Source organism: Microtus oregoni, unplaced genomic scaffold (assembly GCF_018167655.1).
Source record: "Microtus oregoni isolate MIOR12 unplaced genomic scaffold, Mior012 000009F_ref0000495, whole genome shotgun sequence".
Classification (NCBI taxonomy): Eukaryota; Metazoa; Chordata; class Mammalia; order Rodentia; family Cricetidae; genus Microtus; species Microtus oregoni.
This window is the reverse complement of record NW_024543068.1, coordinates 10,315,001-10,337,448: the sequence shown is the minus strand read 5'-3', so window position 1 is coordinate 10,337,448 and position 22,448 is coordinate 10,315,001. Positions and strand designations below refer to the sequence as shown.

Below are 22,448 nucleotides of genomic sequence, written 5' to 3'. Positions count from 1 at the left end.
CTCTCTCCCCCCCCCCCGCCCCCCTCAGCGGCAGAGCATTTGCCTGGCATATACCAGACCCCAGATTCAACCCCCACCCACCTATCCCTCAAAAAACCTTGAGAAAACAGATTTCATTAATTTAGAGCAATTCTCCCTGAATTCCTAAGAAGTGGTCAACTTTGTATGTTTGTGTACAATTTTGTGGCAGCCATCTGATCAGACAGAAAACTTCAGAAATAGTCCACAGAGGACAGAGGATCCAATGAGTAAGAGAAGCTGAGACAGACTAGAGAGGACACAATTGTACAATAACTAGGTAGCCAAATTTTGGTGCACTGATGCTGGCTTCTAACACCTTTTATTTTCTTCCCTAGGGGCTAAGAAACTACCTGAGACAGATCCTAGAGCCTTGGGAATTTAGATCTAGTTTAACGGCATAGATCTGAAGTCCACCGTCTTCTCTTGTAGAATAGCTTGTAGGCATGTCTACTTCTGACCCTTAGCGACCCTCAGGGATGACATGAGCTGTATCTGCAGCTCCCTCAGGATGGCAGGTGCAGCCGTCATTTGCCAACTTTTTGGCTTCTAAACACCCAGCCATCTCCCTGCTGTTTCATCCTCAGTGAAGAATTAAATGAAAGACCTTCAATTCCCAGCCCCAGAAAGTCAGGGGACAGGCACATAACCTAATGTCCCTGCCTGGGACCTGAAACAGGACTGGCATACGAGCTGAGTTCTCGCAGGGCTAGAGCACGCACACTGTTCCTATGTGAAGTCTGGAGTCTCACTCTCGCCTTACAGTGGTTTGGTGAGTCCTCCTTACCCCTCTAATAAATCTTCTTGCTGCTTAAGGCAATTAGAATTAGCCTCTGTTGCTTGCAACAAGAAACCTAACAAAAACCCCTACATACAAAATTGCATTCGGAATTTAAACTTAAAGGCATCCAGTGCATCTTGTCCTCATCTGATTATCTTTATTGTTCTTGAAAAGATTGATAATTGTTGTTTTCTAAGCCACTTGCAGGTATCAACCACTCCTGGGTTTATTTATGACCTCTATTTATAAGGCTGCCAAATTACATGAGAGCCATTTGTGGTGCCCCCAAAACAAGTTCCATATTAACATCAAGACCACTGAACACAGATCACCACTAATATACATAACAATGAATGCTTGAAATATTGTGGGAATTACCAGAATAGAACCACAATAATAAGTAAGAACACGCTAGTAGAAAAACATACTTGTTGAACATATCTGTGCAGTACAGGATGGTCAAGATTTCAATTTGTAAACCATGCCGCTATCTGTGAAGTATAATAAAGTGGAGCACGGTAAAACAAGGGAAGCTTTTTAATACTGCTTAGGACCCAGCCGATCTGCGAAGCAAGCCTTCCTATGCTTGACGTATTTTAGAGCCTTTTCAGCCTGTCATTTGTATATACACTCTAGAACCCCCCCCCCCCAAAAAAAAGAGAAAACGCCAAAACTCCTCTGGGTTTACTCCTGACACTGCATTTTATATGGAGTCAGCCTGGGAATAAACTTTATCTCTATAATCTTACTACAGACACGAAGCATGCTTCCACTCACTCACTCATGTATGAGCGAGCAGGAGAGACTAACTCACCCACCCAGGCTGGCCTCAGACTCACAAGACAGCTAAGTCTTTTAGGTATTTAGAAACCCTTTATTTTCTCTCAATAACACATATGATCTACAGGAGGGTTTTTTTTGTTTTGTTTTGTTTTATTATTTTTTTTTTTTGATTTTTCGAGACAGGGTTTCTCCGTAGCTTTTGGTTCCTGTCCTGGAATACAGAAGGTTTTGTACAGATGACTGAGCTAGTCACTCTATGGTAACTGCTATGGTTTGAATATGGTTTTTGTCTGTGTAAAGGTTCAAGCATAAGGAACTTATGCCCCAGGGTGAAGACACTGAAAAATGAGTGGACTCTGAAGAGGTAGGCCTAGAGGGAGGGCTTTGATTTGGGGAGGTATGTGTTTTGGGTTTTGTTGTTTTCTTTTCTTTTTGAAACCTCATAGGGGCAACTCTAGCCCACAAAGAAAATAACAGGACCACTGAAAAGTGCAGAAAATCAGCAAAAATAAATAAAATTAGTAAGGTGCGCACAGCTCAGGTCTCACAACTAGAGTTTGGGGGAAGGGAAGCAAAGCCTCATCCAAAAGATGAAGTCCTGGTGAAGGCAGGCACCTCACCCACAGAAGCAGCCTACAGTTCTCACAAGCCTCAAACCCAACTGCGGTTGGGACCCAGCGACTGCTCTGGTGAGATGGGTCACTAGGAGAAAGGACTTCCTCTTGTCACTTACTGTGCCTCTGTGCGCTATTGCTGAGTATGATCAGAGAGGAACCTATTATTTAATCCCGGCTACCCTGAGGATACAGGGAACAATAACCAGTCAGAAAGACACAGCTCTAGACTAAGTGACTACTAAGGGAGGGGGTCCTGGAGAGCAGGGAGGAGGGCTAGATGCTTACAGGATGAAAAAGAACAAGCAGCAGGAGGCTCCAACCAACTACACAGTTAAGATTTGGGGGCGGAGGATGAAGGCAACAGCTACGGGCTAACCTCATCATCTGAAAATGATTTTGGAGTTGGATAACCTTCCGTCTGAATTTTGGGGTGGGGGTGCCAGACTCTGATGCCAAACATTTGCTATGAGCCCCAGATAAGAATTCTGGGGCTCCGGTGGACTGTGAGAAACTGACAACCACATCTCTCCAGCATGGTATCAAAGCTTAGTGGGTCTGAAATGTAGGGAGACCAGTCCTCTTACAAAGATCTCCATACTGTGTGTGCTTCTGCAGGAGGAAGTCCCGCCTGGAACATGAGTCACCCCAGGGGACATCAAGTGGGGATTCTTGGGAGGGTGACAGAACCCAACTGTTCCACCAGCTGAAGTAACCAGCAGAGGCCCCCATGCCCCAGGGAAGTGCAGTGCAAGTGAAGTGAGCTATCACAGACAGCAGGCACTACACCACAAACACGGCAGGAAAGACCAAAGTCTACAAACGCAACTGACAGGCGACAGCCCAGCAATGCACCTGGCAGGCTTGGGCTGTTTTGTATGTGCACGGTGTTCACATGCGCATGGGTATACAAATACACATGACATGAAAGAGGAACTATGTGGGAAGAGGAAGGAGTCTACGGAAGGGGGAGGGTAAAGAGAGTAGTGAGGGGTAAGAAAGGCAAAATGTCACACTTTCTCTCATCTATGGCCTCTGTGTCTGTACACACACACACACACACACACACACACACACACGTAGGTGCGTGTGAACAGAATGGAGAAGGAGCAGCAAGAGAGGGGGAAGAGCAATAAGAAAGACTGAAGAGCAAATATGAGTAAAACATCCTAGAATTAACAAAAATCGTTAGTAAAAGCACATGGAGCTGGAGAGGTGGCTCGGCAGCTGGGAGCACGTGCTGCTCTTCCTAGGATCCACACAGTGGCTCACAACCATCTGACTCCAGTTCCGGGGGCTGTGGGTACACACGTGGTGCACAGACATGCATGCAGGCATTCACATGACACATTTAAAAACAATAATAAATAAATAAAAATTATGAAAAAGTAAGGAGCTAGAGAGAGGAGTTCAGCAGTTAAGAGAGCAGATTGCTCTTACAGAAGGTCTGGGTTCCCAGGTTGGGGTAAGGGGCTCGAAACTGCCTGTAACTCCAGTTCCAGGGCATCCCCCACACATAATTAAAAACAAAAATAAGTCAGGCAGTGGTGGTGCACACCTTTAATCCCAGCACTTGGGAGACAGAGGCAAGCAGATCTCAGTGAATCTGAGGCCTGTCCAGAACAGCCAAAGCTACAGAGTGAGATTATCCCAAAATAAAATAATATTAAATTAATGAAATCATTAGGTGTACTACCAAAATAATTACTAATGAGATGATTTTGTTGGCAATGGTACATTATGAAAGTAGATAACTGGTCTTTTTATTTTTAAAAAAAATCCTAGCTGGGCATGGTGGCACATGCTTTTAATCCCAGCAATCAGGAGGCAGAAGCAGGTGGTGCTCCAGTCCAGCCTGGTCTACATAATGAGTTCTAGGGCAGTCAGAGCTACATAGCGAGATCCTATCTTGAAAAAAAAAACTAATATATTTTTAAATTAACAACGAATTGGTTTAAAACAATAAAATGTAAACTATAACAAAGTTAATACATAAAGATATTGATAACCTCTACTTCATAAAAAAAGACTTTTAAAAAAATATCTGTCCCTGATATGCAGAAAGACTCCCAATTTTAGGGCCAGGTGGTGATGGCACATGCCTATAATCCCAGCACTGGGAGACAGAGGCAGGCAGATCTCTGTGAGTTCAAAGCCAGCTTGGTCTACAAGAACGAGTTCCAGGACAAGCTCCAAAGCTACAGAAAAGCCCTGTCTTGAAAAACCTAAAAGCACTTGGTTTGCCAGGTGGGGGTGGCGCATGCCTTTAATCCCAGCACCCAAGAGGCAGAGGCAGGTGGATCTCTGTGAGTTTGAGGACAGTCTGGACTACAAGAGCTAGTTCCAGCACAGGCTCAAAAGCTACAGAGAAACCTGTCTCGAGGGGGGAAAAAAAAAGACTCAAAAAGATTCCAATTTTAGAAAAGAAACACAGTGAAGAATCGTCTAACATGTTTGTAGGGGCTGGAGAGATGGCTCAGCAGTTAAGAGCATTGCATGCTCTTCCAAAAGACCTGAGTTCGATTCCCAGCAACCACATGGTGGCTCACAACCATCTGTAATGAGATCTGGTGTCCTCTTCTAGCAGGCGTATATGCAAACAGAATTTTGTATCCATAATAAATAAATATTTAAAAAAACATGTTTGTATATGATTTTTTTCTGAATAGGTGATATATTGTTGTTATTCAAAATCCAAAAGTGGTAAAAGTATACCATGAAAGCTTCCTTCTATGTTAGCCCCCATCTCCAGAGGGACTTGATGCTACTGGGTTTTCGGTAGTCTTCCAGAGAGGTTTTGTGCATGTAAAGGTTATGTGTATGTTTGTGTGAGTACTGTGAAGGATACAGCATACATACGCACATGAATCTCACATTTCCTACATACACCAGGACATCAGACACACTATTCTGCACATCTTATTCTTTCCAGATACATCTCAGATACTTTCCCCAGCGGTACACAAACATCTTTCTCATTCTTCTCTATAGCAAATACTCCATTTGATAAAAAACAAGTCATTGATTTACGAGTTCTCTATGGATAAAATCTTTTTTCCAAGTCTTTTATCACTCCAAAAATGCTGTAATAACCTTGTGTCCACATTCTTAAACAGGAATAAACGTGTAGAATAGTCTGCGTGAAGAAATGGGTCAATGGAAAATATGTTCCAATTCTGTTGGACCTTAGTGAAGTAGTGCTTCTCAACCTGTGGGTCGCGACCCCTTTGGGGGTTGAATGATCCTTTCACAAGGATTGCATATCAGATAGTCTGCATATCAGATATTTATATTATTATATATTATATAATTGTATATCATATTATATTATTATTTTATATAATATGATATAATGATATGCAATGTAATGTTATATTATATCACATTACATTATATACTATATAGAAATATAATATAATTAATAAATTATATATTTACATTATATGCATATTGGATATTTACATTATGATTCATAGTAGTAGCAAAATCATAATTACGAAGTAGCAACAAGTAATTTACGGCTGGGGGGTCCCACAACATGAGGAACTATATTAAAGGGTTGCAGCATTAGGAAGGCTGAGCACCACTCCTGCAGAGGAAGCATCAGTGTGTTTTTGTGCACCTGCACCAACGCAGTGAGTCATTTCCATTTCTCTTGATAAGTCAGCCTGTGCACGGTTCATATATTAAGAATCACTTCTCATGGCATCTTTTTTCAAGCAGCTTGATGAATGGCAGGAAAAGAAAATGAAAAGGTATTTTTTAAGTTTAAAGGAATGCCCTAGCCGGGCAGTGGTGGCGCACACCTTTAATCCCAGCACTCGGGAGGCAGAGGCAGGCGGTTCTCTGGGAGTTCGAGGCCAGCCTGGTCTACAAGAGCTAGTTCCAGGACAAGCTCCAAAACTACAAAACTACAGAGAAACCCTGTCTCAAAAAAAAAAAAAAAGGAATGTTTACTCCGCCTACCTAATTTTATGTCCTATTACAGAACAGAATGCTGGGAGAAAGAAGCTGAGTCAGGGAGTTGCCATGGTTCTCCCACTCCAGACAGATGCAGGTTAAGATCTTTCCTGGTAAGTGCACCTCATGGTGCTACATAGATTATTAAAAATGGGTTAAGAGGCTAAAACTAATGGGCCAGGCAATGTTTAAAAGAAAAAAAAAAGGAATGCCCTAAATTATGCAAGAACTGCTGGTAAAACAGCTTCCAACTGGATTCAGATGAGCAGGAAGTAAAAAGAGGAAAGAAAAACATAAGTTTATTTCCAGAAGAATAGAGTGTAGGAAGATGGAATGTTGTTTGAGAGACAGGAAAACTCAAGTCTAAACATATCCTTTTAGGTTTCTGAAATCTAGACGATGAAAAAGGAAAAGCCAATTTTCCAGCAGTTCAGACTTTAATTGGCCAGTCAAATATAGGCTAATTCTCCATGCATTTCTAAAGAAAACAGGACAGGTTTTAAAATCAGATGACAGCAGGGAAAGAAGTTTTTTCTTTTAATGAATATATATTTGTTTATCTTAGTATGATCATAAAAGTTTACCCTGTCAAGCGAGTAAAATCATGTATAACATTAAAACTGAAATAAAAATTTTAAATAGCAACCTAGTAATAGTGAAATACGGTATTCTCCAATGTGACAAGGTTATTGTCACGGTTCCTAACTGGCCAAAATCTTGGAGACAATGTGTGGAGGAGAACTGGAAGATGCAGAGTAACAACTCATAACTGATGGTCTCGACTGTAAAGTAAAGCACTAAACAGAAGCCTTCTTCAAATAACTTAACCACTCTTTCTTTTTCTTTCTTCCTTTCCTCTCCTTTTCCTTTTTCTTTTTCCCTACTTTTTCCCTCCCCTCCCCTCCCCTTCCCTTCCCTTTCCTTTCGTTCTCTTTCTTGGTTTGGTTTGGTTTTTGGTTTTTTTTGAGCCCTGGCTGTCCTGGAATTCACTTTATAGGTCAGGCTGGCCTCGAACTCAGAGGTCCACCTGCCGCCCCTGTCTCCTGAGCGTTTAGCATTAAAGGTGTGCGCCACCACATATGGCTCCTGACCACTTTCAAAATACGATTTTCTTTTTAGGTTACTGAGCGTGGCTCAGGCGTTCTGATCAAGCTGCAGATTTGAGCTTACTGTGCGTTTTGGTGTTTTTTTTTTTTTTTTGTGGTTTTTCGAGACAGGGTTTCTCTGTGGTTTTGGAGCCTGTCCTGGAACTAGCTCTTGTAGACCAGGCTGGTGGTGTTTTCTTTACAAGTAAGCCAAAAAGCAGGTTTTCCCCAAAGCAGGTGAATAGTAAGTCTAGGTTTCTTTAGAACTCATAAGACGGCCCCTTCACTACACAGCTGCAGAAATAATTATCTCGGTTTTTTTTTTTCCCAGAGCAGAAGACCCAAAAGCAGGTGATGCGGTTAGATTTGAGAGGCTTAAAGAAAAGCACGCTAACTCAGTTTCAGTCAATTCCAGTGACCAGACAGCCCAATTTCTCTTCGGCACTTAAGCGATCCTTCACATAACACACATGTATTATACACATAAACTAAAGCATGACATGATAACCAACTATCAACATTGTAAAAACACAAGTGTTCTTTTAAAAGCCACAGGTAAGCAAAATATTAGCCTGCTAATATAAAAACTGGAATAGGAAATTAAAAAATAAAGACAAAAAGGTATTTTGAGCATAAACTTCCACCACTCTGAACCATCCCGCAGGGAGTTACCGAATCTCAAATCCTCATGAACTTAACCGAAAACAAGACAGCAAAACAGAGGGACAACATACCCAGTGCCGCTCTTCATCCTACATTAGAACCAGAGCAAGTTCACCTGACCATGTCCAGTGCTCAACAACAAACGCTTGGTCATCTACATCAAACAAAGTTCCTGGTGAGACTATAATAAACACTGCCCTTGATTTTCCCCAGAGCTCTGCAGATTTAAAAAATGGCCTGCCTTTAAGTGATGTAATACGTATTCCTCGGAGAGTTTCAAGACACAAGGAATGATTTCTCTCTCCTCTGGGGAATTGAAGAGCTCAGGTGCCCCCCGGAATTTAAAAAAAAAAAAAGTATTAAAAACAACCACAGTCCCTAAGACACTAAGAACATCACAACCACCAGAGACTTTTACTTATACAAACCCTTCTTTTTACCAAAATCTCAACAACTAGTACAAACACTACATGGAAAGAAAGAAAGAGAGGGGGGGGGGGGGAGAGGGGAGAGGGGAGAGGGGAGAGGGAAGGGGAGGGGAGGGGAGGGGAGAGGAGAGGAGAAGAGAAGAGAAGAGAAGAGAAGAGAAGAGAAGAGAAGAGAAGAGAAGAGAAGAGGAAAAAAACAAACCAAGTACTTGTTATTCTGGATGCTGACGAACTCCTGAAGGAATAAGGTACATTGAAATACTCAAATGAGTAGCTGTTCATTTTCCCTGCTGTTTTCTAAGAGCAGGTGACAAAAGCAGCTTCCCCCTCATTCTTTCTTATGATCTCTACTAACTCGGCTCATTTTCTACTGGAATGTGGGAGCAAACTCCCAGTTTTGAGCAGTTTTAAGGTTTTTACTCCCAAGCCTAAAAAACTCTGGTTCAAACCGCACCCCCACTGAGCTCTGGAGACACAGCTGAAATCCAGACCTGAGTTTCTCTCAAAAGCAGCGTTTCTGATACCTTAAGCAGACCTTCACAGACATTTTAGCAGCACGGAAGGCTTGTTATAATTGTCAGTGATCATTGCCTCCCGCTCCAACAACCAAAATCATTCCCAGATATTGCCGAATGTCTCCCGCGGTATCAGAGCTTCACCACTAAGCCAGGGGCAGCCTTGGCTAGCCCAGGTACTATTGGTTGTTCACTCAAACCCTTGCAATCAGAACTTTACCTACAGATTCAGCCAGTAGTTGCCGAACTCCCAGCCCAACAAACATTTTAAATACCATGTGTTAAGAGTACTCCAGGAATATGTTAGAAAACAGGTCTGATTAAAAAAAAAAAGACACTTGAGTATGTTCACGACAAACTCATGAGGAAATAAAAGTTAAAGTATATGTAATTTATGAATACTGGCATATATAGGGGACAGGGGTTTATGAGACATATACCTCATAACTCTATATAAGGGCTTATTTGTGTAGCCTTTATCATCTTTCAGAAAGTATGCTTAGAATTTTTTTCTTTTTCTTTTTGTGGTGCTAGGGCCAAACCCAGCGCCTCACATACGAACTCCATCACTGAGCTACAGTCCACCCTGATTAGAATTTTTTATTACCAAAATATCAAATATAGTACCATAATATAAAAAAAACCCCAATGTGTGTGTAGCAACACCACGGCATAGGAAATTTTAGAAAAGCATGAAGGACACATGTTGTAAAGGACATTCAGGAATACCTCTGCTGCAGCTCTGAAATTCGGCCAAGCAAAAACAGACTTTATCCTCATTCCAGACAACTGCCTTGTACAGCGGGCATCTTGGGTTTCAGATCAAGTACTTCAGTCACAGGGGCTCATACAACCCTCCCACCAATGCTGTGAGACACGGGTACTTTTAGTACCCACATCTTAGAAAAGAGGAAACTCAGACGCGTTTAGAAGTTAAACCACTTGTCCAAGGTCATTAAAACAGAGATACCACACTCCAGCCAAGCACCCAGGATCCACGGAGGTGCCTCTGTCACTTTCAGAGCTCAAAAACCAGTTACTTGCTACTTAAAGGGACCAGATCGCTCCCCCTCTATAGTATCCTTTTAGTGGCACGCCCCTGTGATGATCAACAAGGCTGAAAGGTGACAGCGTGGTATGCTGTCCCTTTAGTCTTTAGACACTTAAGTAAATTCACACGAAGGAACTTGTGTGGATCGAAATGGACACACTAGCACAACAGGAGGGTGAGTCTCGGAGAATGAGAGAGATCTCCAAAATTTCTACTGCTGCCTCTAGTTCCTGCCTTTGCTCCGACTACGATGCTCCTTCAAAACCTCCCAATTCTGGCAGCACTCCATCTCTCCTAGTCTGAAGGATGCAGGGGACCGCGGCTGGGCGCGGGGGGCCTAGGCGCAGCAAAGTGGGGCTCCGACAGAGGAAGGCGGGCAACCAGGAAGAAGCCGGCGGGAGCCGGCGGAGAGGCTAGCCTGGGGAGGACAGAGGTGGGGTCGCGCGCGGAGCCAAAGGCAGGGGCGGGAGGTGAGCGCGGTGCGAACCGAGGTGGACACAGACGCAGACGGACGCCAAGGAGGTGCGGCAGAAGGAGCCGGACTGCCAACCCGGCTGGTCTACGAAAGGAAGCGAGACAGGAACTAAGACGTTTCGAAAAGAAGTAGAAAATGACCTGGAGCGCAGCCGTGGTCCCCAGGGCGGTAGGGATACGGGTCGCCCGACGTGCGCGGCCCCGAGCTCAGCGGTACCCACCCTTCCAGAGCCCAGGCCTTTGCGTACCTGAAGCGGCCGCCTGGCTCCCCTCCACTCCCTGTCGGTCCCCGACGCCTCCAGCCGACCCTCGACGAGCAGTGGGGCTCCAGAAGGCCGGCCCCTCAGCCGCCTGCAGGTCCGACATCTGCAGCCCGCGCGGGGAGCGTCACCGCAGCTAGGCGCTTGCGGCTCCGGAAACAGCCGAAGGCAAAGCGAGAGCGGCAGCCAAGAGCCGAGCGGAGCCGAGCGGAGCCCGGGGCCGGAAGGAGCGGGCGAGGCGGCGTGGAGAGGGGGGGGGAGTTGCCGGAGCTCTGGCCAGTGGAAGCTGGCGACGTGGACGACCGGGGGAACGGGGAGGGGTGGTTTACTACGTGCTTTTGATCGGTTTTTACGGTCGACTCTTGTAAGGCTCGACAAAAATCTCTGGAAGAGTCAGGAAGACACCGCCGGAAATCGTGGTATCCATAGAGACGCTGTCGGAAATTGAAATTGCTAGGAGGCCTTGGGCGCGTCAATTGACTGCGTAATGGCCGAAGTCCCAGTAGATTATGATTCTGACCAAGATGAAACTCAAGAGCCTAAAAGAACTAAATCTCCAAGATCTCGTAAATTGCATACTTTCAAATCAGACACCGTGGTAGAGGTAACCCCTGAGATGCTCCCGGAGATCGACCGAGAGCCAGAGAAATTTAAAACTGAGGAAGATGACTTTGAAGAGGGGAAGCCAGGGAATGCAGAAAACGTACTGCAAGAGTCGGCCAGGACGTCCGAAGAAGAAATTCCCAAGGAGACCAACATGGACCTACCTAGCCAAACTGAAGCAGAGATAACGCAAGTGTTGAAGTTAGAGACATCATGGGAAGCAGGAAGAGAGGACTTGGAGGCACCAGTGGACGAGAAACATGAGGAGCCAAACCTACAGCCACCAGACGTTTCAGTAGATTTACTATTCACAGAAGCACCTGCAGAAACAGACACACAACTACCAACAGAAACCAAGACTCTAGAGCCTACGAGCAGTGAGAAAATACTGACGTTACCAGAAGAGACTGGGCAGGAGGTTCCAAAGCAGTCTCGTAGTAAGGGAGATGAAGAAATAGGTCCAGAGCAAAACACAGTAGATTTTCCAAGTGAAAAACCAAGAACATCGGTTGAAGAGGAGGATCTACCTCCATTAAAGATGACCAAGTCCGAAATTACAAAGACACAAGAAGAGTCAGCTGAAGAGAAAAGTACAGAGCCATCTGAGGTGACTAAGCCAGAGTTTCCAGGCCAGACGCTAAGAAAATCTACCGAGGAAGTAGATATTAAGCCTCCAGAAGAGATTCGAATCAAGTCCATAGAGCAGATAGGCACCGAGCAGCAGCCTGAGCAGATTAAGCCAAAATTCCCAGGCCAGAAACCAAAACAGTCAATTGAAGAGAAAGTTTCAGCGCTACTGGAAAAACTCAAGCGAGAGTTTTCTGTGGAAGAATCGAGAAAACCAATTGATGAAGCAAGGCTAGAGCTCTCAGAAAGGGCAACATCGGAAGTTCCAAAGGAAGCACAAAGTTCTCTTGAGGAAAAGATTCCAGAGACACTGGAAGTGGCTGCTCTGGGACTCCCAGAAGAGATAGAACCTGATGTCCAGGGGGAGACACAGAAAAAGTCAGTTGAGGAGAAAGTTCCAGAGACATCAGAGGATAGGAAACCAGCAGGTCAAAAAGAAAAGCAGGGAAAATCAAGTGAGAAGTCAGAATCAAAGGGAACATTAATAGAGTCAAGTAAGAAGAAGGCTCCAGTGCTACAAGAACAGATGGATGCAGATTTGCCAAAGAAGAAACTACAAAAATCAACTGAGAAAACAGGTCAAGGGCCACCACAGATGACCAAACCAGAAGTGCAAGAGAAGTCACAACCAGCACCAACCAAGGAGCTAGAGTTATCCAACGAACCCAAACCAGGAAAGTCAGCTACAGAACTTCCCAAGGACGACAGGCCAGGACCAAGCAAACTTAAGTATCCTGCAGGCAAGGATGAGCTAGTATTTCCCGAATATCACAAAAAGATGGCAGAAAAAGAAACTAACCAGGCTAAGACTGAAAGTGAGTTTATGGTAAGCTCTCCCAGAGAAAGTGTTGAATCAGGCGGTACAGATTATGAACCTCACGACGAACTCCTCAAAGTGCTTCAGACTGAAATCAATGAAGTACATCCAACCTATCCTGCTTCAGAGTCTTGCATAGAATTGAGAGATTCAATTACTGAAAAGAAAGTCGTAGTTTTACCCCAGGGGTCAGAGAATGAAACCAAGGTCAACAAAAGTGTGAGCCCACCATTTGAACACCTTAAGTGGACTGCAGAGAATGTTGCAGAGTGGATTGGCGAGCTAGGCTTCCCTCAATACAAGGTACACGAAAACAATGGTTTTTGAAGGCACATCCTCCGATCCCATTTTTTCCTCTCAACTGACATGTTCTCTTGCCTCTTTTTCACTAGAAATGCAGATATGTCGTGGACTGTAGGGAAAGTGAATTTTGGATTGTGTGTGTCTTTTTCTGTCTTGGGTGTGTGGTGGTGAAGATTGAACCCAGTGCATTAACACATATTAGACATATATGTTTTCCCTATCACTGGTATCTAGATTGTATTTTAGAAAAAAAGATTATTCATCCAAAGTATTATAATTCTGTTCATTGTCTGCATAAAGATAAAAAAATGTGTGAAGTCCTCTTTTCATAGAAATCTATATTTTTAACACACCTAGGCTAGATCAGGCCTTTCTGCACTTTTGTCGAGATGGCTCAGTGGCAACTCCCCTGCCCTGAATTTGTGCTGTCATTCTTAACTGGCTGCCCAATACGACATGAGTAGCATGGTCACTTCAGAGTATTAAGGCCTGTTGGCTATCAGCCCAAATTAGCTTTATCAAAAATAGTATGTGCTTCTTAATTTATTGATGCCAACTATGACATTAGGTTGTGACAAAGCACAGGATCTGAAACTTTTACTCCAAAATGTCCTTGAGACTGAGCATGGTGACTCAACTTTGTAATCTGAGCACTTAGGAGACCAGAGACAGGCATATCACCACAGGATGGAGGCCAGCCTCGGCTATCAACTGAGTTCCAGGTCAGCCTGGGCTCGAGAGTGACACCTTTCCTTAGCTCGGACCCCGCAAAAAAAAAAAAATAGTGACAACATGCAAAAGCAGATTGAAGCCACAGCATGAAATTTAACTCAGCACTTTTATTATTTTATTTATTTATTATTTATTTATTGGTTTTTTGAGAGAGGGTTTCTCTGTAGCTTTGGAGCCTGTCCTGGAACTAGCTCTTGTAGACCAGGCTGGCCTCGAACTCACAGAGATCCGCCTGCCTCTGCCTCCCGAGTGCTGGGATTAAAGGCGTGTGCCACCACCACCTGGCTATTATTTTTTTTAATGTGATTTTGTCCTGCTTTTCTTCCAGTTATAGTAGTACCTATGTAAGTGCTGTTCTTCTCGTACCAACAGGAGTGTTTCACTGCAAACTTCATCAATGGTCCCAAACTCATCTACGTGAACTGCTGCAACCTGCCTCAAATGGGGATAACTGATTTCGAAGACATGAAGGTGAGATATGGATTAGGGTCCCATCTCCTGGCTTGTGATTCCAGGTCCTCCGTAAGTTGGCTCCAGCCACATTCATTCTCTCCCGGTTGCCACCGAACTTCTCCAGACTGCCCAGTCTAACTCACAGCCTCCTGCCTGCTTGTGCCTGCCCCCTGTGTGTCTTTGCTCAGGTCCCATGCCCTTGTACTGCGAATATGAACGTGATCACCCTTTAAGGGCCAGTTCCTCCTCACCTCCACAGGAAGTTGTTCTTCACATTGCTGTCCCGTAGTAACCTCTCTTCCAGAGCGCCCAGTAACATCGTCTGCCTTCGATACCTGTTTGGTGTTTATGTAACATTATCTGTATCTTACCTACTTTGATGCCTGGCTTTCAGACAAGTTACATAGGCCTCACCTATGGAGCACTGACTGGTCCTTGGCCAGTCTCCTGTGCTTGGGATGCCTTCCTTTTGTAGTATTTAACAGCCTCACACTGTGTAGCATACATAACTCCTTTGGAACCTTTTCTATAGCACTTACCCCCGCCCACACACACACACAATAGGGTCTATTTAGTATAGGAAGGCCATAAAGGTTCTTCTGCAGTAGTTTCTAAACATGGTCTTCAGAATTAGATTTGGTTTTTTTAAAGGGTCTTTTGAAATGAAGACTATTTGGACTAGAATAATGTATTAGGTTTCATCCGTTTCTTTTTGTTTTGTTTCTTTTGTTTTCTGAAACAGGATTTCTCTGTGTAGCCCTGACTGTCCTGGAACTTGCTTTGTAAATCAGGCTGGCCTCAAACTTCAGACTTCTCCTGCCTCTTAACTTCAGAGGTCCACTTCCAAGTACTGGGATTAAAGGTATGTGCCGCTACCACCACCCAGCTCAGATTCAGTTTTGTTAAAGATAGGTTCCCAGTCTCTACCATTGAATGGTTTGAATAAGAGTGACCTCCATAAACTCATATATTTAAATGTTTAGTCATTAGGGAATGGCACTATTTGAGAAGGACTAAGTGGCTTGGCATAGTAAAAGGAAGTGTGTCACTGGGGATGGGCTTTGAGGTTTCAAAAGCTCAAGCCACGCCCAGTGCCTGCCTCTCTCTTTCTCTCTCTCTCTCTGCCTGATGCCTGTGGATCTGGATGTAGAACTCTCAGCTCCTTCTCCAGCACCATCTCTTCCTGTGTGCTGCCATGTTTCCCACCATGACCATAACAGACTAAATCTCCGAACTGTAAGCAAGCTCCCAATTAAATGCTTTCTTTTTGTTTTGCTTTGTTTTTGTTTTTTTTTAAATGGGTTTTTCTGGGTAGCCCTAGCTTGTACCAGAACTCATTCTGTAGACCAGGCTAGCCTCAAACTCAGAGCTCTGCCTTCCTCTGCCTCGCAAGTGCTGGGACTAAAGGTGAGCCACCACCACCCGGCTAAATGTTTCCTTTATAACAGTTGCTGTGCTCGTGCTGTCTCTTCACAGGAACAGGACAGTGACAAAGACAACCCTCCAAATTTTTTAATTAAGATAAAAGATTCTGGGACATGTTTCCTACAACTCTGATGTAGAATATCATTTTAAGGTGTGTTACATTTGTTTATGTTCTGGGACATTTGTTTAACGATGTAAAGATGTGTTGTTTTTGTTGATGTCTCATTTGTTTAACTCTGTGAAGCTGTGAATTTTTTACCTAAACAATAAACACCTCAGTGGGCTAAAACAACTGATGGTCTAATAAAGAGCTGAATGGCCAATAGCAAGGCAAGAAAAAAGATAGGTGGGGCTGGCAGGAAGAGAGTATAAATAGATGGGGAAATCTGGAGAGGAGGAGGAGGTCCGGGGGCCAGCCACCAGCCACGCAGCCACCCACAGAGTAAGAAGAAAAGAAAGATATACAGAAAGGTTAAAAGCTCAGAGGCAAAAGATAGGATAATTTACAAAAAGCTGACTAGAAATAAGCCAAGCTAAGACTGAATGTTTAATTCTAATTATAAACTATATTATAATTAAGAATTAAGCCTGCGTGTCCATGATTTATTTGGTAGTTGGGTGGTGGTCCCCTCAAAAAGTCATGAGTAAAGCCGGGCGGTGGTGGCGCACGCCTTTAATCCCAGCACTCGGGAGGCAGAGGCAGGCGGATCTCTGTGAGTTCGAGACCAGCCTGGTCTACAAGAGCTAGTGCCAGGACAGGCTCCAAAGCCACAGAGAAACCCTGTCTCGAAAAACCAAAAAAAAAAAAAAAAAAAAAAAAAAAAAAAGTCATGAGTAAAGAGTAAAAGAGAAAGAGCAAAAACAGACAACAACACAACTCTTTATCAAGTTTTAGGGCCATATTCTTCTGGAAATCATATGACTCAGAAAAGAAAAATACACTTGTTAATATTCAAGTCTTTCTGCTGACAATTAGAGAGTCTCTGAACAATTAAAACATGGAGTCCTAACTGAACATTCAGCTCATTTATTCAGCTAATCGCTGTGCTCTGCTGAGTACTTACCATGTGGTAAGTGCTAAACATGGATCCATCTAATCCTCGGGAGAGAAAACTGAGTCCCAGTGGCAAAAGATCACTCAGATAAGATTAGAACTTAAATGCTTTCTGGGATTCATGCTCTGCCTCTCTAAATGAATATTCTAATTGCCACAAACTTCCATGTACATAGCATAGACAAGCCCACTTACCATATATGGTATTTCCAACCTTGCCTTCACATGGCTGTCAAGATCTCAAGATCAAACGCCTATTCTTTTTATGTTAAAAGAGTGATACATTCTTCCCTGTGACTCCAACATCTACCTAGAGTGTACAGGATATATGATCACATTGTCAACCCCAAGATTGCATTATTTACTGGGAAAACCTGTAGCACACACCTTTAATCCAAGATCTTTCTGCTTGAATATTGTAAGCAGGATTAAATGAAGTCAACCATAGGTTAAAAGGCAGAGCAAGCAACAGTTGGCAGAAAAAAAAAACATAGAGAGCAAGAGGCAGTGGGGAGGATGGAGAGAGAGAGAAGCACAGGAATTAGAAGAGAGGGACATGGGCGGAGGAGGGAGGTCAGCCAGGTGCTTTCCTGCCCTTCTGAGCTAGCCGGCCTTCACTCCAGCAGCTGACTCCTGGTTTTTCCTGGTAACCAAAGTCCTGCAACATTTAAGTACCAAGAATTTCAGCTCTTCGTCATGAGAAAACATTGAGTCCACCAAAGTCATGTTGCTCACTCGACATTCTGATTCCAAAGGAATAATGGGCTGTAGTCAGAATCCTGATCCTGGGCAAGTAACAAGGGGTCTTCAAAATCTAATGAAATCCTCCAAGCAAATGATGAGCCGACTGCCAATCCTTTTATCTCAAAAAGTTTTAATATGCAAACTTTGGCAAACTTGTGTAAGTCATCAGGAAAATATGGCTTCTTCTTTTTTTTTTCTTTTCTTTTTTTTCCTTTTAAACACTGCTTGGCCCATTAGCTCTAGCCCTTACTGGCTAATTCTCATATCCTGATGAACCCATCTCTAATAATCTGTGTAGCACCAGTCTTACCGGGAAAGATTCAGCATGTCTGACCTGGCAGCTTGTTTCATTGCGTCTGCCTTGGAGAGCAGCGGCATGGTGTCTCTCTGAGGCGTCTTACCTCACTTCCTCTTCCTCCCAGCATTCTGTTCTGTTTACTCCACCCACCTATGTTCTAACCTATCAGGGCCAAGCAGTTTCTTTATTAATTAACCAATGACCTTCCTCCATCATTTCCCCTTTTTCTGTTTAAACAAAAAAAGGAAGGCTTTAACTTTAACATAGCAAAATTACATATAACAAAACAGTTATCAAGTAAAAATTACAATATTTACATCTTTTTTATCTTTATCATAACTAAGGAAAACTATAACTATTCTTCAACTCCATCAAAGACTCCAGAAAGATACAATATTACCTAAGCAAACAAGAAATAAGCAACTTCCAAACTCTAGAAATGACAGAGACATCTCGCTGCCTGGACAGTCACCCAAAGTTTCTCTGTACCATTGGGGCATCCATCTTCGGCCTACAGGCCCATAGTATCCAAAGACATTTCCATGAAGCAGGAAATTTCAAAGTCAGTTCAGTCACTATCTGCTGTGTCCTGCAGAATGTCTCGCAGACTCCTTCATGAATCAGGAACCCCAAAAGGTCATCTCACCTTTAGGCAATTTCAGCAGTCCTCTCTCTGAGGGTTCTCTGTGTCCAGTTTATGCAATAGTACAGGCAAGAGCAGTTTCTTGCCCAAATGGCTATCAAACTCCATAAGAAGCCTCTTCGATGCCCTTCGTCCTCTTGAAGTAGATTGGTGCTGCCAGAAGCAGAGTGTCTCATTGTCCTGAAAAGTCCGGCAAAGATTCAGCATGTCTGACCTGGCAGCTTACTTCATTGCGTCTGCCCTGTGGCTTCTTCTTGATGTCACTAGAGTCACACAAAACTCAAGTCATTCAGTAGTGGCATAGGGTTACTTGACACACGGGAATACACCAAAGAGCTACCCTCAGACTAAGACACACATTAGCTTCCTAGGAACCATACTTTTTTTTTTTTTTTTTTTTTTTTTTTTTTTTTTTATTTTTATTTTTGGTTTTTCGAGACAGGGTTTCTCTGTGGTTTTGGAGCCTGTCCTGGAACTAGCTCTGTAGACCAGGCTGGTCTCGAACTCATACTTTTTTTTTTTTAAGTTTTGAAGGGCTTCTCTTTTCTGAGACAAAGTCTTGGCTATCCTGGAACTCACTGTGTAGCCCAGACTAGCCAGCCTGTAACTCATGGAAATACTTCTGCCATACTTTAAATGCTAGGATTATAAGCATTATCTACCACAGCTGGCATGAGTGGTCAGCTATTACCAACCTCCTTACAGACAGATCTGTTTGTTTCTTGCTGGCTTGGTTTGGTTTTGCAGTGCTGGGATTCTGGACTCGAGGCCTTGAGCATGCCAGGCAGTCACCCTACCACTAAGCTACACTTCCAGCCCTAACATGAAGCACTTTTAACTCCACTGCTGTGATTACAGCAACCAATACATCCACATTTCCCTCAGAGCAGCGCTTACATCAGTCAGTCTTGTTTATTCTAAGGGGAGGTTAGACAAAAGAATAGCACACTTGTGTCTTTCCTCTCTCTTGGAAAATGATTCCCCAAGGAAGATGTGGTGGTACCTACCTTTCCAGCTACTCAGAAAGCTGAGGATCACATGCTCAAAGCCAGCCTGGGTGACTTAGTGAGACCCTGTCGCAAAACAAAATGAAAAGGGTACAGTAGTAGAACATCTGCGAAGTCCTGGGTTCACAGTATTGAACAGTAAGACAAAAGAGTCTCGGAATAGAAGAACTCCACGACAAACCTTTGGAGAATAATATAAGTGAATTGCTTATCTAGGATGAATTATTTATGATTCTAAAGTATGTCCTTGAACCAGGAACTGTGAATGGCTCTAGTCAGGCATGGGGGTTCATGCCTGTAACTCCAGCACTAGGAAGTCTAAGAAAGGTAGGATGTTGATGAGTTCAAGGCTAGCCTCCGATACACAGAGTTTCAAGTAAGACTAGCTCTTACGATGAGACCCTGTGTCATTACAACCAACTAGTCCAAACACAGTCTGGGCAGCTTTAGTACGTTTGCCTTACTGTAAACTATTTAGGTAGCACAGATTCACAGCTACATATCAGTAATTGTCACTAAACAGTTTTTCATTTTAAAAGAAAACACGGTTACCACCCTGTCATTTTAATGATGATTTTTCCCCCTTCATTCCTTCTGTGTTTGGATGGAATGCTTCCACAGGAAAGTCTTCTACAGTTCCTTTTCCCTCACTTAAAAAATCCATTTCCAGGGCTGGAGAGATGGCTCAGAGGTTAAGAGCATTGCCTGCTCTTCCAAAGGTCCTGAGTTCAATTCCCAGCAACCACATGGTCACAACCATCTGTAATGAGGTCTGGTGCCCCCTTCTGGCCAGCAGGCATACACACAGACTATTGTGTACATAATAAATAAATATTTTAAAAAAAATCCATTTCCAGCCGGGCGGTGGTGGCGCACGCCTTTAATCCAAACACTCAGGAGGCAGAGGCGGGCAGATCTCTGGGAGTTCGAGGCCAGCCTGGTCTACAAGAGCTAGTTCCAGAACAGGCACCAAAGCTAGAAAGAAACCCTGTCTCGAAAAACAAAAACAAAAACAAAATTCATTTCCTCATCTCTACCAGTTTGGTTTCATGGTCAGTTACTGTTTGGCTTACAAAGCAGAATGATCATTATTTGCTTTTTCTCTCAAAAAGAAATCCCATCTTTGATTACTGGATGATGTTTGGATTGAGTTGTCTTCTTTTGACATGCCCTCTCCTCCCAAGAAGTGTCTCCCTACTTTCTGGGACTACAGGAAGCTTCAGTCTCATTTTGCTTTTCCTCCTTACAGCCCTAAATAACCACGTCTCCACAAAGCTCCGGTTATTTTTATCAGAATATTTAATATGGGCACTTGTTGTGCATATTGCTCCTCAAGTGTCATTCTCCCAAGTAGTCTCAAGCCCATTACGCAAATGTCTGTTTTGAGATCTACCTGTATTTGAGATAATATACACATACTGGCCTCTCTGACTCCTCACAGCCTAGGTTTGTTCTAGCCTTTCCAGCCTTCATAGCTCCAAGCCCTATTGCTTATTTATAACTTTTTATGATAGTGAGAAGCATGTGTCTCTTTAAGAGATAATTCTACCAAATAAATCATAATGTTGTGTTCACTTGTCTTTAAGACTTACAGTATTGGACTGGAGAGATGCTCGCTGTGGTTACGAGCACTGGCTGCTCCTCCAGAGGTCCTGAGTTCAATTCCCAACACCCACATGGTGGCTCACAATGATCTGTAGTAGGATCCAATGCCCTCCTCTTATAAAGTTGCACAAGCAGAAACACTTGGTGAGTGGTGGTGGCGCACGCCTTTAATCCCAGCACTTGGGAGGCAGAGGCAGGCAGATCTCTGTGAGTTCGAGACCAGCCTGGTCTACAGAACTAGTTCCAGGACAGGCTCCAAAGCTACAGAGAAACCCTGTCTCAAAAAACCAAAAGCCAAAAAAGAAAAAAAAAAAGACTTACAGTATCTATACACTCTTTTCCAAAGTTAAATAAAGTAACTTACATTGCCTTTCTACCCATTTCAGAGTAATTACACCCTAAGTTTGTAACTGTCCTCACCTGTATTCCGTCCTATTCTCCCGACACTGACTTTTCACAGTGTCATATGGTGAAGTCAACTTTGTTGTGTGCAAGTCTGTGGATGTCAATAAACGCTTAGAGAACCATATGAAACAGTTCCCTGGAATTCAAACTTCTTCTGGGTCCACATCACTGTCAGCCCATCCTTAGATTCTGATTCTTGGCAATCGTCTATCTGTCCTTGTTAATGTTGTCTTTTCCAAAACATTGCACAAATGCTGGGTGTAGCTCATGCACGCAATCCCAGCACTGGAGGGAGCATTCAGCACAAATGCTGGGTGTGGCTCACGCATGCAATCCCAGCATCGAGAGCATTCAGCACAAATGCTGGGTGTGGCTCACACATGCAATCCCAGCACTCGAGAGCATTCAGCGCTCAACAGTTTAGTTTTAGCTGGGCATAATGTTATGTGACTTTAATCCCAGCACTCAGCAGGCAGAGGCAGGAGGATCTCTCCGAGTCTGAGGCCAACTTAGTCTACAGATCAAGTTCCGGACAGCTAGGGTTACACAGAGAAACCTTGTCTCAGAAAAAAAAAAAAAGTTTTATTAGGTCAGTTTAGTAAGTCATTTGGTTTTTCCTCACTCTGTTCTCTCACTGAAATGACAACACTGAATAAAGCTCTGATTTCCTTGTCTTTTCAAGTTAGTCCCTCTAAAATATTATCCTTTCGTTTCAGACGATATCTCGTCATACTCGAGAGCTTCTGGGAATCAAGGAGCCGCTGTTCAGCCGCAGCATCAGCCTTCCCTACAGGGATAACGTCGGCTTGTTCTTAGAGCAGAAAGGTCACAGTGGAGTCAGCTCCGACTCCCTGACCTTGTCTGAGTTTGTTAGAGCGGCAGGGTTACAGGAGTATGAGCCAGAGTTGGATGCCGTGGAGAAGCATGAGTCCTCACTGCCAGACAGCAGCCAGGCAGAAAACAAGGCAGCATTACTGCAAAACACCAGCTGTGGAAAAGAGTGGGCGCCACTGGGCGAGGAGCAGCAGAAAAAACCTTTTCACTCAACTTGAAATATCAAACTAAATTGGTTGGGGCAAAAGGTGTGGTCTTTCTCGGGT

The 22,448-nt window shown here is 43.7% G+C and overlaps 2 protein-coding genes across 3 annotated transcripts in view; one reads left to right on the top strand and one right to left on the bottom strand.

Moving 5' to 3' along the window:
- The window catches only part of Tmed8 (transmembrane p24 trafficking protein family member 8), a 34,740-nt gene extending 23,926 nt beyond the window's left edge, over positions 1 to 10,814 (bottom strand). Inside the window, exon 1 of one of the 2 annotated variants that reach the window (XM_041658373.1) lies at positions 10,621 to 10,814. In XM_041658373.1, coding sequence (XP_041514307.1) covers positions 10,621 to 10,738 — 118 coding nt within the window. In that variant the 5' untranslated portion in view covers positions 10,739 to 10,814. The remainder of the gene's footprint in view (positions 1 to 10,620) is intronic. The other variant, XM_041658374.1, reaches the window with a different exon arrangement.
- Positions 10,815 to 10,981: 167 nt separating this feature from the next.
- Positions 10,982 to 22,448, top strand: part of Samd15 (sterile alpha motif domain containing 15) — an 11,693-nt gene continuing 226 nt past the window's right edge. Inside the window, exons 1-3 of the mRNA XM_041658612.1 lie at positions 10,982 to 12,982; positions 14,087 to 14,185; positions 22,065 to 22,448. The exon at positions 22,065 to 22,448 is cut by the window's right edge and continues 226 nt beyond it. Coding sequence (XP_041514546.1) covers positions 11,120 to 12,982; positions 14,087 to 14,185; positions 22,065 to 22,400 — 2,298 coding nt within the window. The 5' untranslated portion in view covers positions 10,982 to 11,119 and the 3' untranslated portion in view covers positions 22,401 to 22,448. The remainder of the gene's footprint in view (positions 12,983 to 14,086; positions 14,186 to 22,064) is intronic.